The sequence below is a fragment of the Eptatretus burgeri genome, chromosome 11 (assembly GCF_056783735.1).
Source record: "Eptatretus burgeri isolate ZD-2024b chromosome 11, Ebu_testis_v1, whole genome shotgun sequence".
Classification (NCBI taxonomy): domain Eukaryota; kingdom Metazoa; phylum Chordata; class Myxini; order Myxiniformes; family Myxinidae; genus Eptatretus; species Eptatretus burgeri.
The window spans coordinates 78,581,962-78,595,396 of record NC_140971.1 but is presented as its reverse complement, the minus strand read 5'-3'; the positions used below and the strand labels follow the sequence as shown (position 1 = coordinate 78,595,396).

General features: G+C 42.1%; 1 protein-coding gene across 3 annotated transcripts in view; it reads left to right on the top strand.

The window, feature by feature from the left end:
• The window catches only part of LOC147017447 (uncharacterized), a 171,206-nt gene that overhangs the window by 136,269 nt on the left and 21,502 nt on the right, over positions 1-13,435 (top strand). For all 3 annotated transcript variants that reach the window (XM_085847111.1, XM_085847109.1, XM_085847110.1), the window contains one exon: positions 6,547-6,747. In XM_085847111.1, the coding sequence (XP_085703237.1) occupies positions 6,547-6,747 (201 nt within the window). The remainder of the gene's footprint in view (positions 1-6,546; positions 6,748-13,435) is intronic.

Genomic DNA, 13,435 nt, shown 5'->3' with positions numbered 1-13,435 from the left:
TCAGTTGTCACCCTGCAAAATCTTCTCTCAATTTGCTCCGGACTCACTGCAGATAAATAAGTATATAAATAAGTGGTGAGCGGTTATGCATGTGCACCCAGATCACCATTGTTATTGTTTTTTTGAATAATACAAATCATTGAGAAGATGCTTCGGCACAATGGACGAGGATGATGCTGAAAATCCCACGCAGATGAAAAGCCAGCTTTTCTGCACAAAAACCTAGACCCTTAATCATTGCCCTTGATTACTTGAGTTCATCACCTATTTACCCTTTCTCCCTTCCAGACAGATGTCTGAGCTATCTATATTTATTTACACATTGAGGCTAAGTGTTACTTGGAGGCAAACATTCACTGCTATTTTTTTACTCGGCAGAGCAATCCCTGCAGTGATGACAGTTGATGACAACTGTGACGATAAAGCATGCTGGGTTTAAGCAGATGGGCCACATTCAGTGAAATGATGATGTTAAATTGCTTCAGCATTGCCTTGATGTCGATGCTTTTGAGCAAGCAAAACCCAACATAGAAAGTCTGCTGGAAACATTTCAATTGAAGTACAGGCATGCCATTGTGGAAATATATATATATATATATATATATATATATATATATATATATATATATATATATATATATATATATATATATATATATATATATATATATATATATATATAGACATTCGAGGTCCGTCTAAAAAGTAACAGGACTGACTTCACAGAAATTTTATGCCAAAAAATATATTGAAATCACAGCTTTCCCCCTTCAAAATAGTTTCCCTCCAGTCTCACACACTTGTCCATCCTCTTCTTCCATGTTTCGATGCACTTCCGGAAGGCTTCTTCTGGAATCCTCCGGAGCTCCATCATCATGGCCCTTTTGATGGCTTCCACATCAGGAAATCTGGTCCCATTGATCACCCCCTTGAGCTTGGGGAATAGGAACAAATCACAAGGGGCCAAATCTGGCAAATCCGGGGGTTGCTCCAGAGTTGGCACGTTCCTCTCCGCCAGAAACTGTCAGATGCTCAGGCCACTTGAGCAGGGGCATTGTCATGGTGGAGCACCCAAGTGTTGTTCTCCCACAGATCCCTCCTCTTGTCCCAGACTGTCCTGGGCTGAGGCGCCGGAGGATCTCCTTGTATACGTATTGATTCACTGTTTGACCCTGTGGTAGAAACTCGAAGTGGACGATGCCCTTGATGTAAAAAAATGCAATGAGCATCACCTTGACCTTCGACTTCCACATCCTTGCTTTCTTTAGTCTTGGTGATGCCGGACTTTTCCACTGACAACTCTTTCATTTGGTCTCAGGATCGTATTCGAATATCCACGATTCATCGCCAGTAATGACTCTCCCGAGCAGGTCTGGATCGTCCTCGAGGCGCTCGATAATGTCTTGACAGACAGTGACTCTTTGCTGTTTCTGGTCCTCGGACAACAGCTTGGGGACCATCTATGCAAACACCTTGCGCATTTTCGAGATTTTCAGTGATGATGCTCCAGACAGTGTCCTTGTTGATTGAAAGTTCCTCAGCAATCATCTGCACCGTGAGTCGACGATCTGCGCGCACCATCTGCTTCACACGCTCGATGTTGTCTGCCGTTCTGCTTGTTGAAGGTCTTCCAGACCGTGGATAGTCTTCAACCACCTCCCCTCTATCTTTGAACCTCTTGTGCCATTCAAATGCACATGTACGTGACATCGTTTCTTCCCTGCAGACTTGCTGTAGCATTGCGAAGGATTCGGAAGATGTTTTGCCAAGCTTGGCAAGAAACTTCAGATTGGCTCTCTGTTCACAACTCATAGCGTGACGACTCAGACTAGACAACATGTAAAGCACGACCTGTAAAAAAATCACACAATGAGCATAGTCAACCATCACCAATCATATATATTGCTGTTATGTTGCGAAAGACTGTGACGCAACCCGTTCATTCAAGTTGTGTAAGTGGAGCAAACAGCAGGCTCAGTCCCATTACTTTTTAGACGGACCTTATATATATACAGTCACATTTATATACATACATAATGTCACATTTCATTGATCCATTGTGGAAAATGAAATAACTTTATTATGGCTAGCTGAGTGCTATGATGGCCAAATGAGTGGGGGTTGGTGGTGTGATGCCACACAAGTATGCCATGTGCAAGGAAGCACTATTTATTACCTCGCACGCTCAAACCAAAAAGTGAGGTGAAGCAATTGGTTCACTTTGTCTGTGTCTGCGAACAAACATCAGTTTATGATCAAGGAACAACTTAATTTCAATTGAACGTTATATTTTGAACATGAATCTGAGCGTGAATTGGAACACGAGCCTGCAGTTTAACAGTCCTTTGGCTCTGAATTTGGCAAATTGTACGGATTCTCACCCCAGTCGTGCATGCGTAGAGAGGAGTGAGATCATATTTTTACTCGATCTGCCTGCCCGGCAGTCAAACAAAATTGAAAATCATTCCAAACAGGAATCTTACTGTTTTTCGGGATGTCATAAAGGATACAAACAACAAACACAAATAACTAATCCATCCATCCATCCATTGGGACCATACTGTGTGCAAAGCATTGGTGCTGCGTAAGGAGTCTCCTGGGCTATTGGGCACAATCCTGGATGGGTCGCCACTCCGACGCAGGATACCAGCATTCTGGCACTCATTTTGCCGACCTCAGAAGGATGACAGGCTGAGTCAACATTACCTGGTGTTAATTCAATGGCTTGACAGGGGCTTGAACCCAAGACCTTCGGATCTTAAGCCAGCCACCCTAACCGTTAAGCCAACACCAGGCTAAATAACAATGTAACATGTTAAATAAGGTGGTGTGAAAGAAGCTACATCAACGGCAGTAAACCTCCAAAATATTTTTTCCTACAACCTCTAAAATCTTTATTTTATTTTCATTGAATTACATACTTGAACACTGAAGAATCCAAATCACCTTTTTGGCATTCAAATCCCATTCATTTAGCGGTACTTGGACAAAATGTGGCATTTCACGTCATCTTGACCAATCAAATTTTCCGCTCGCTGACCCCACCCATGTCCTTTTTTTTTCCTCGAGACTGCATGGGGTAAGGAGGTCCTATGAACTCTGGTGTTATTTTTTGGGGGGTGGGGGTGTCCAGATATAACAGGTTTTTAATGTAATGCCTAATAAATGCAACATATCCATTTGTTATGAGAGTCACTGTGTTGTACTCCCACAAGGGCTGTCTCAATATTATATGAAATGTGAGAAATGTTCTGAAAATGACTAATTATGGCTGAGGCAGCCGAAGTTCAATGATTTATCCCAGTGATTATAGGACGGACATTACACCCCAATTTAGAACCATTTACTTCTTTTGAACTCTGTCCTTTCATTCATTTTCTTTGGTGAGCTTGTCCTTCACCTCTGATCCATCTCGCCTGGGTTTGAAACCTGACCCAGCTATCAACTGTCACCACAGTGTTTCACATGCAGAGCGATACATTAATGTGTGTCGTCAACAGGATGGACATTGTGCCGCCCCGTATGCCAGCACTGGGGACATTGACGAGCGTTAAAGATCTCGGTTTCTGTCACAATTCCCAGGCAATGTATCGCCAGGACTCTGAAGCAAATTATAAATTGCTGCCTAAAATTGTAGCTCGCTGTTGGTCTCTTCTTCTTGGGTACCATTTGACACCAGGTTACACCGCTTGCTATCTAAAGATTGTGGTTGTCTGGGCATCAGCTTCTGTACTATAAATACATTCACATTCCCAGGTCGTTCGTTCCTCCATCACGTGTGAACAGCTGTCTTCGGCTTGAATCTGAGCATTGCAAGAACAATATTACTTATCCAAACAATGTCGATAATTGCTCACTTTGGCTGTTAGACACATCCCCGGTAAATAACACCGTAATGCAATAAGTAGCACGACAGCATTTGGGTCACCTTTTGGAGCACAATGCAATTTCAACCAAAAAAACAAAACAAAACCCGTCTTTGAAAATCAAGACAGGGATGTAATGTCAAATATAAATTAGAGCAGTATTTTCATGAAGCCTGAATCCTGTTCTTGGCAATAATGGGAAGCTTGGCATCTTTAATATCTTGTGCTTTTCCTGTTGACAAATTGACTTTACGAAGCAAGTGTGGAGATGTGTGAAATATGTCATGCATTTCAACAGCTTTAAAATAAGTGTGCTTTTTTTGTGTCCTATGTTTTTTTTTTTCCACATCCCTTTGTTTTTTTAAGGTGGATAAAGTGATTTGAACATTATCCAAGATAAATTTTTATCTCCCATTATAGGATTGACAGGATGGCCTCGAGGTAATCCCACTCACCTCCAAGCCATCTACCCTGGGTTTGAATCCCGACCCGGCTATAAACTGCCATCCTGATGATTCACAAGCAGGGTGATTCATCAATGTGAGTGCCATCCTTCAGATGGATGTAAAATTGGGTATCTCATCTGCCGGCATGAGTTGGTGAACCTCAAAGATACCACGATTTCCTTCTCCAAGAGTATGCGAGCTCTTGCCGGCACCATGAACAAATTACAAATTCCTTCCATAAGCAGCAGATAGCATTGCATCAGCGGCACAGTCGTGCCCTCAGCCAATAATATCCCCCTAGCCTTATGCTGCATATGAATGAAGAAGAATATCCCCCATTATAACCAGAAATCTATGACGACGTATTGCCCCCAATTAATTCCACCTCCTTGTGGGATCAATTGCATGATTTTCTTTCTCCACAAAGCATCCTTTCTATACATCTCACCTATCTCATGTTCCCCTCCACCACTTCCTTCCACATCAAATTTGATGTACTGCTTCTCCTTCTATCATCTGTATACATAAGAATGACCTGCCTGAGCACATGTCCCAACCAACCAAGACTTGCCTCTTGTTCCGTTAACTATAAGTAACCAGCGATGATGTCATCTCTCACAAAAACTGAAAATATTCATAAATAAAATGCCGTAACAATCATTGTATTTACTTGTTTAAGATAAAGTTTCAGGTAAAAGTTTTTTTTTTAATCGAGTAAGTTTTTAATTGTAACATTTGTGTTTCTCTTATTGCAAACTAGCAGGGTTACCCAGTGTTACCCGGTGCTGTTCTAATCCTGTTGACATTAAGAAGAAATTAATTTTTATTTTCTATTTTTTTGTGGGGGGCCTAAAACACATCCCTACATCCACTATGGAATGGGGTTGGGGATCATTTAATGTTACCGTTCACATACAAAGGCTTATGTACTACAGAGGGAATTTTTTTTTCACTGATTGAGTGCTGAATTTTCTGGTATGCAATACGAATATATGGTATTTTTTCAGGCAAACTGAATAAACCATCTATATTGTTTATAAGGCAACCAGAGGAACAAACACTTAAATAGGAACAAACTATGCAGATTGTTGAACAATGACTCGTGCCACAATCGTGGCCAACAGCACTCAACCAGTTTTTTTTTTAATCCAACTTCTTTTTTTCAAAATTTTGAATATTTTTTTTTCTTTCTTAAAACACTTCCTGGCACTCACTGATGAACATCTGAAAGTTTGATGGAGATTCGTTTTGCCATCTCTGAAATAAATGGCATCAGACAGACACAGACAGACAAACATCTCTCTTTTGGGTATAGACATTAGATGGATGCATCACTGTGTCATTAATTGCCATTTTGCGGGGGGGCCCAAAAGTCCGTAAACTGAGATTACCATGTTTATATTTTAAGCTGTCTAATTACAATGTGTAATTACATATATAACCATGTTTATATTCAACTTGACAAACTTCATTTATTCACTGCAAAATTGCAATGCTCTCATCTTTGAAAAGCACACAAAAGATAAAATTATTGAACTAATCAGATTTGTTTATCTTGGGAAACTAGCTTTCGGGCCACACTTTCCATTCTTCATTTCATTTTTGTAAGGGAGTGGGGTGGAATGCAACAGATTGGAATGAATCTAACTTTCCTTGATTCAGAAATGTCAAAATGATTAATGTAGATCGTGATATTCACTGTAAAAATGGTTCCGAGTTACTGAACGACTTCATAAGAGAGGGATTAAAAGCTGTGACCCAAAACCCATAGTTCTAATGGTATTCGGTCCGACTGGCTGATGAAGCAGTGCATTTATCATAATTTTCTTGTAAGAACCGGTCATTTTCCATGAACATGATGCAAAGCAAAAATCTCCTATATCAAGATAAGGCCATGCTCATTCAAGATATATTTGTTTTTGAAATAATGTGCCACAAGGATAAGGTATGAGCAAGATGAGATTGTGAAAGAGAAATTAACAGCAGTCTTCTTTCTAAGAAAGATTAATTCACCTTGGAGGAAGGAACATGTATATTTACCAGGTTGCTGTGATATTCCAATCGTGCAAATGAAGTGGATAATATCGATGTCAAAAAATAAAATCATTGCAAGTGAGCTGGCTGAAGGAAAAAGATTGTGGGATGAAAATGGAGAGAACTGAGGGTGGGATTGGAAGAGGATCTTGCAATTTAAGAGGATTTCCCCCTCCCCATTCCTTTTTCTGTGAGTGCAGGACAGCGACATACTCACGTTCCAGGCTTCTGTGCATCGGTCATGGTGGCGAGAGCACGGGCCGGGTTGTCACACGCGCTCTGAGGTCCTGCCGGCGGGCCGCGCGACTCCTGGTAGCCTCGCCTACATTTCTGTGCCCGGCTGTTTGCTTGAATATCAGTACCTGGAAGTTGGGCACAGCGGCTTACAAATTGTCCTATCAGTAAGTTTATCAAAGAGAATTTGACTTTCTTTTGGGGTTTCTGAAATGGCTGGAGAATCCAACTGAGGGAGTGGGGAGGGGAGGGGAGTAGATAGTGGGGTGAAGGGTGAAGCTCACACTGACTTTGTGCAGATGTTTTTAACCTTTACTTTGTGCTTCAACAGGTTGGCAGGGTTGTCTAGTGGTATGTGCACTTGCCTTTGAGCTGTCTCTACTGGGTTTGAATCTTGACACAGCTATTAACTGTCACCCTGGCATTTTACAGGCAGGGAGATGCATCACCCTGTGTGCCAGCCAGGATGTTAAACAGGAGAACCTACATACCAGCTATGCTTGTTGGTGAATATTAAACATCTTATGATGTTCTTCGCTAAAAGGAAGTGAGTTATCACTGGCACCCTGAAGGAAGTACAATTTCCTGCCCAAATCTCCTTCAGTTAAGTGTTCTGCATCAGAGTGGTGACCTGCCCAAAGGGTTGCTTCTGGCTTAGAAGGGACTCTCGACCTCTCCTGATATGTCCCAGAGCTCTATAAGGAGTTTTGACCTACAATTATAATTAATTATTAATGTGTTTGACGAACAAGGAAATTTCTCGTCTTTTACAAGGAAAACTTTATCTCCTCTTAGATTTATCTCCAGCTTGTTTCAATTTCCTTTCTTAGCTGCGGGTTTTGGCAGTGCACGTCGCAGTGTATGTGCTCTTTGAAAAGACGGAACTCGAGGCTTCGTACCTTTGAAAGGCAAACAATATATTGTGCCATATCTCATCTCTTGAGCGTAGGCAGGAGGAAAATCCAGCGCTTAGAATTGCCTTCATTGTGGTCTTTTCACTGTGACTTTCTCGATCATTCCGTCAAGAAAAAAAATCCATCATCCTCAATGCTCTGGTCTCGTCAAGCTGATTCGTTGAACTTTTCCTCGGTGTATTTGATTCCACGGTCATGCACTTTCCTGATAGTCTTCATATTAGGCTTTGTTTTGGAGTGAAGCACATATACACTTCAAAAGAGCAGCATTGATTCGCATTCTTGCAGAAAGAATTGACATTTTCTGTCCAACTCTCTCCCCGATGAGCCACGACCATAATTATATTCATAAACGAGAAACGAGGCAAGATTGCTGACTGCACTGTTCTCTCATCATTGATGAGTTATTGATTCCTTTTACGGATTGCTGCAGATCTGCTAGTATTGCTTTCGTTTTATCAATTCCGTACCCATCGATCTATATATAGCTGCACAGTGATAGCTTGTGCCCTTTATTTTCTGCTCTGATGTAGGGGATAGGTAGTAATGCCAGATGGTAGATCCCTCTTCAAAATGCATATTTTTTTAATGGAAACATGCCATCATTTCTCACCTCTGAGCTTGCCTGTTTTGGATTCAATTTCTGGTTGCATTGGATTCAACATATTGGGCTGCACTGTAGAGCAAGCCTTCCTTCGGAGGTGACTGCAAAAGCAGATGGGGGATGGAGGAGGGTTCGGGGGATTGTCTTGTCTGCACAGCCAGCATGTAAGCATCCCTGAGTATTTTTCAGTCATAAGGAATACCTTTCGGTGGTGGCTTGGAAAAATTCGAAATTCCCTTCATTGGTCGAATTTATTATCCGCCGCCTTGCCCCGTTAGCACACCTCTGCGTGGATAACCCCCGCAGTGATCTGGCTGAACCCCACGATTAACAGGGTTTCAAAGTGAAATCGCATTGTATTCATCATCCATCTTCTCTTGTCCTTTTCCATGTGTAGTTTTTTGATTATTCTCACTAAATGCATCATCTATTGGTTGAGAGTTCAATGCACTTTCTTCTGTAAGGCAGAAAACATTTTCGATCATCAAGGGAAAGAAATTTTTAAGCCTTGTTTTTCTCCTCTTTGTGTTTCATCTGGATGATGTGAAGATAGGTAGAAGGGGTTTAGAGTGCAAGTAGGTGGTGGAGCTTGTGGTTTGCAGTAGCATGGCACCTTCTGTAAGCATATAACATACTGATCGTTTAGGTGTCATTAGGAGTTACCTTGTGATTTAGATCATTGGAGTATTTCAATCCCTCAGATTACATTCGTTGTTTAAGAGGATTTCAGGACACCCCCATTCTCCATATGTACATAATGCAGAAGTACACAGACATGACAGAAGTAAACAGACACCATGATTTTCAAAGAATTAATTTATTTAACATTTGAAGAACATTTGATCTATTTTAATACATACACTAGTATTTGGCAGACTTGCCATTTGCAGATTTCAACGCTTTTACTATTTCAGGCATAGAACTAACGAGTTCTGAAATTATCTCTTGTGGGATTTCTGCCCAGGCTTCACACAAAAGGTTGAGGAATTCTGCCCGTGAGTTTGGTTTCCTGGACTTTTTTCCGCACAGCTCGATTCAACATGGCCCAGAGGTGTTCAATGGGATTCATGTCAGGAGACTGACTTGGCCATGGAAGTCGCTTGATCCCATCTCTGTCCTGCCATTCTTTGGTCTTTTTTGCAGTGTGGCATGGAGCGCCATCTTCCATGAGCAGAGTGTTGTTTTTGACCATCTGACCACTGGAGAAGATGGGGAAAAGTCCATCCTCAAGGATAGAATTGTATATTGTTGAGTTGATGCTGCCAACACACTCCTCAAGCTCAGACCAACCAGCGCTCCAGATTGCTCCCCACACCATCACTGAAAAACCACCGTGTTTGACAGTTGGCTGCAATTGCTTCAAAGAAAACTATTGACTGGGAAGTCTCCAGATCCATATGTGTCCACCGTCAGAAAATTGAGCAAATTGGGACTCATCTGAAAAGAATCGCAGTTTTCCAAAACTCCAAGGGTCTGGTGGCCATCTCGTCAGCCCACTTTTTTCTCCTTTGAATGTTGGCTGGTCGAAGAAGAGGTTTACTCCAAGCTGCTCACCCATAGTAGCCCAGTTGATGAAGGTAGCTCACGACAGTTCTTGAGCTAACCTAAACCTCCTCTGCAACATCTGCTGCCTTGCAATGGGGAGTTTTCTCAATGGACCGCTTGACAGCTCGAAGACATCTTTCTGAGGGCCCAGATCGATCAGAACGGGAAGGTGTGGATTCCTTGCCTTCGCTGGTGAATTGCACAATCACTCGATTGACCGTAGAAAGCAGAATGTCAATGTTCTGAGCTTTCTGCTGCTGGCTGACTCCACCTTCGGAATGGCCAACAATTCGTCATCTTTGAAAATCGGAAAGTTCATTTGCTCCCTGAGTTCGAGGGATAGTTAATTGTCATACAAGACCCAGGAACTCGTTTCTGCAAAGAAATAGTCCAATATTAGTACAAATCACTGAGTAAAACTGCATTATACAGATGAAATGAAGAAATTTAAGGTGTCTATTTACTTCTGACATGTCGGTGTTGTCATATAGGTCAGTTTATTTTCCTTTAAGCAATACAGTGAGCTGGCAGGATAGCCTAGACTTGAGGAAGTGGAGTCTGAGCTATCTAGCCTGGATTTGAATCTTGTCCCAGCTATAAACTGTTATCCTGATATTTCGCTAGCAAGGTGAAGAATCAATGTGTGCCATACCTCGGATGGACGCTAAATTAGTGTCCCGTCTTCCAGCAATAGTTGGTAGGCGTTAAAGATCCCACGGCGTCCTTCGCAAAAACGACGCGAGCTATCACCGGCATCCCGACCAAATTCCTGCTCTAACTAACAGGGGACACTGCATCAGTGGCATAGCTGTGCCCCCAGCACATGATGCTACCTGCTTGAAGTTAAGCGTTATACTCACCATTCCCTTTCCCCTGTAAGTTAGGGAAGGAATTTGTAATTGATTCAGTGTGCCAGCAATAACCTTCCTATTCTTCGCAAAACGCATCGCAGGATGTTAATGTACACCAACAACCAATGCGAGAAGATGGATACACCAACAACAAATAACACCCATCCTCTGCTTAACATCCATCCAATGGATGGAGCACACATTGATGCCACGTCCTGCAGGCAAAACTCCCGGGTGGCAGTGTATGGTTGGGTCGAGATTTGAACCGAAAGTAAACAGCCCAGAGGTGAGTGGGAAAGTGTGCATACCTATAGGCTATTCTGTCAACCCATTCATCTTGATGAGGTGAAGCGATTTTATTCAGATGACTTCTATGAGATGCATCGCTGAACCAGAGCAGGTGATGAGAACCATGAAACGTACGTGTGTGTGTGTGTGTGTGTGTGTGTGTGTGTGTGTGTGTGTGTGTGTGTGTGTGTGTGTGTGTGTGTGTGTGTGTGTGTGTGTGTGTGTGTGTGTGTGTGTGTGTAAGAAAGCAGGCTCTCCATATTTGCATACCCATACTATAATCTGACAACATATACATGACTCCCTTTTGAGATATTTTCATTCCATCCAAGAATCTTTCCAACAATTGAAAATTGTAATTTCTGTCTTGCAAGAGTTCTTTGAAACATTTGGTGCCATTCTTCAAATAGATCACTCTTTGACCATGCTGGCAAGATAGCCGAGAGGTTTTCACCCCCGCCTTTGGGTTGTCATCCTGGTGTTTCGCAGGCAGGGTGATATATATGTATATACGTATTTCTATATATAAATATATTATATATGCTTATATATATATATATATTTATATTTATATATATATATATATATATATATATATATATATATACATACATACACACATATACGTGAGACCCCGATGTTCACGGGGGATACGTTCTTGAACAAGGACAAATGTGTCCACGAGCAGCGTCCTAAAGATTTTGTCAGCTAAAAGAAAAAAAAAATTTACATTAAAAAAAAAAAAACAACTTCCGATATTTCGTCACGTGCCTTGATTAAGCCAATAGCGAAACGCGTCATAATGTCTTTTCGTATTTCAGGTATATCGTGTATTTAAGCCTGGTGTTGGCGCAGTGGTTAGGGCAGCGGCTTGGGATCCAAGAGGTCCTGAGTTCAAGCCCCATTGGGCCACTGAATTAATACACCAGGGGGTTGACTCAGCCTGTCATCCTTCTGAGGTCGGCGAAATGAGTACCAGTATACTGGGCCGGTGTATACCCCGGTTAAAATAGGTGTACCATATCCCTATGTCATAAGAGGCGACCAGGGTTGCATCAGGAAGGGCATCCGGTGTAAAACATGTGCCAAATCACTATGCGGATCATACGGATGATCCGCTGTGGCGACCCCTAACGGGAGCAGCCGAAAGAAGAAGAAGAGGTATATCGTGTATTTACGAAATAAATAATGTATTTACGAAATTACAATACGATAAATGGAATAATCTTTAAATAGTAACGTGAACTTCTCGAAACTTTAAAGCAAATGTCTGAATATATTTAAAAGTTCATGATAGATGCTCTCAAAAGGCACCGTCAATGTGAGGATGTGTACATGTGCTCAGTATTTAAGGAGATCCAGATCTTGTATATACAAGAGCCGAGTCCGAGAGATTAAGGTTTTGTCTTCACAAGAAGAAGAAGAAGAACAACGCCGAGCTCTCTATGAGCAGCGTTTGCTACGCGAGACAATGCTAAAAATGCCATGAATGTAGAATCCGTGAATGTTGGGGCATTGTTTCAATGGGAAAAAGAGGGGATAGGTTAAAATAAAATTGCACTTTAGGTCCTATATCCTCCGCCGCTGATGTTGATTCAGCCTGGGAATTCTTCCACTGAAAGCTGCTCTACCTTATGTACAGATTCATCCCACCTCGTCTTCAATTATGTTACCATCCATCCTCCTGCTCTTGGTATTCTGAATCTTGTAGTGATGTTGCCTGTCTGTCAGACGGATGATACATGTCACGGCAGAGAGTGGAGTCATCAGCAAACGGAGAAAGAGGATTTTCTAGAGAGTCAGTGAGATCATTGATGAAGATTTGGAATAAGATGGGGCCGAGAACACTGGCCTTGGGGTACTCCAGCCTTGACGGGGAGAGGACAAGAAAGGGTTCCATTGAGAGCTACACTTTGGATATAAGAGTGGAGGAAGTCAGTAATCCAAGAGTGGAGTTTGCCTTGCATTCCATAGGCAGAAGGTTTGGATCGTAACACCGGATACCAAACTGTATTGAAAGCTTGAGATGTGGCCAGAGAATCGGCCATGGTCTCATTTCTGATATTAAGGGCCTCCATCAATTGTTGGGAGAGTAGAAGTAGGAATGTACAAGGTAGGGTGACCAGTTCTGAATCCAAATTGATGTTCTGAGATGAGGCTGGTGAAGAAAAGGAATGATTTTATGTCAACTGCAATGATGGAGTCCATGACCTTGCTGATGATTAGAAGTAAGCTAATTGGTCTGTATGTAAGGAGATCCGTTTTTTCACCTTTCTATGTAATGCTGTGATATTGGCTGAATTCCAAGCAGATGGAAAATTACTCTTGGTAAATGACAGGGTGAAAATGGCAGACAGAGGAAGTGCAAGAGAACCAGAGCAGCTTTTTCGGACACATGAGCTGATGCCGTATGGTCCAGTTGCAGAATCAGAGTTGAGGGTTGCCAGAAACTTTCCCCCCTTTTCAGGTGCAAAAGACGCAGAATTCAAGAGCAGTTGGGTACGACTGGGAAGGGTGGATCCAGAGAGGGAGAGGGTTAGGGACACAAGATATTGAAGCAAACACAAAACTGAGGCATTCAGCCTTCTCACGAGCAGACTCTGCTGTGGTGCCATTTGAAATGAGGAAAGGGATGGAAGGGGACCATACATTC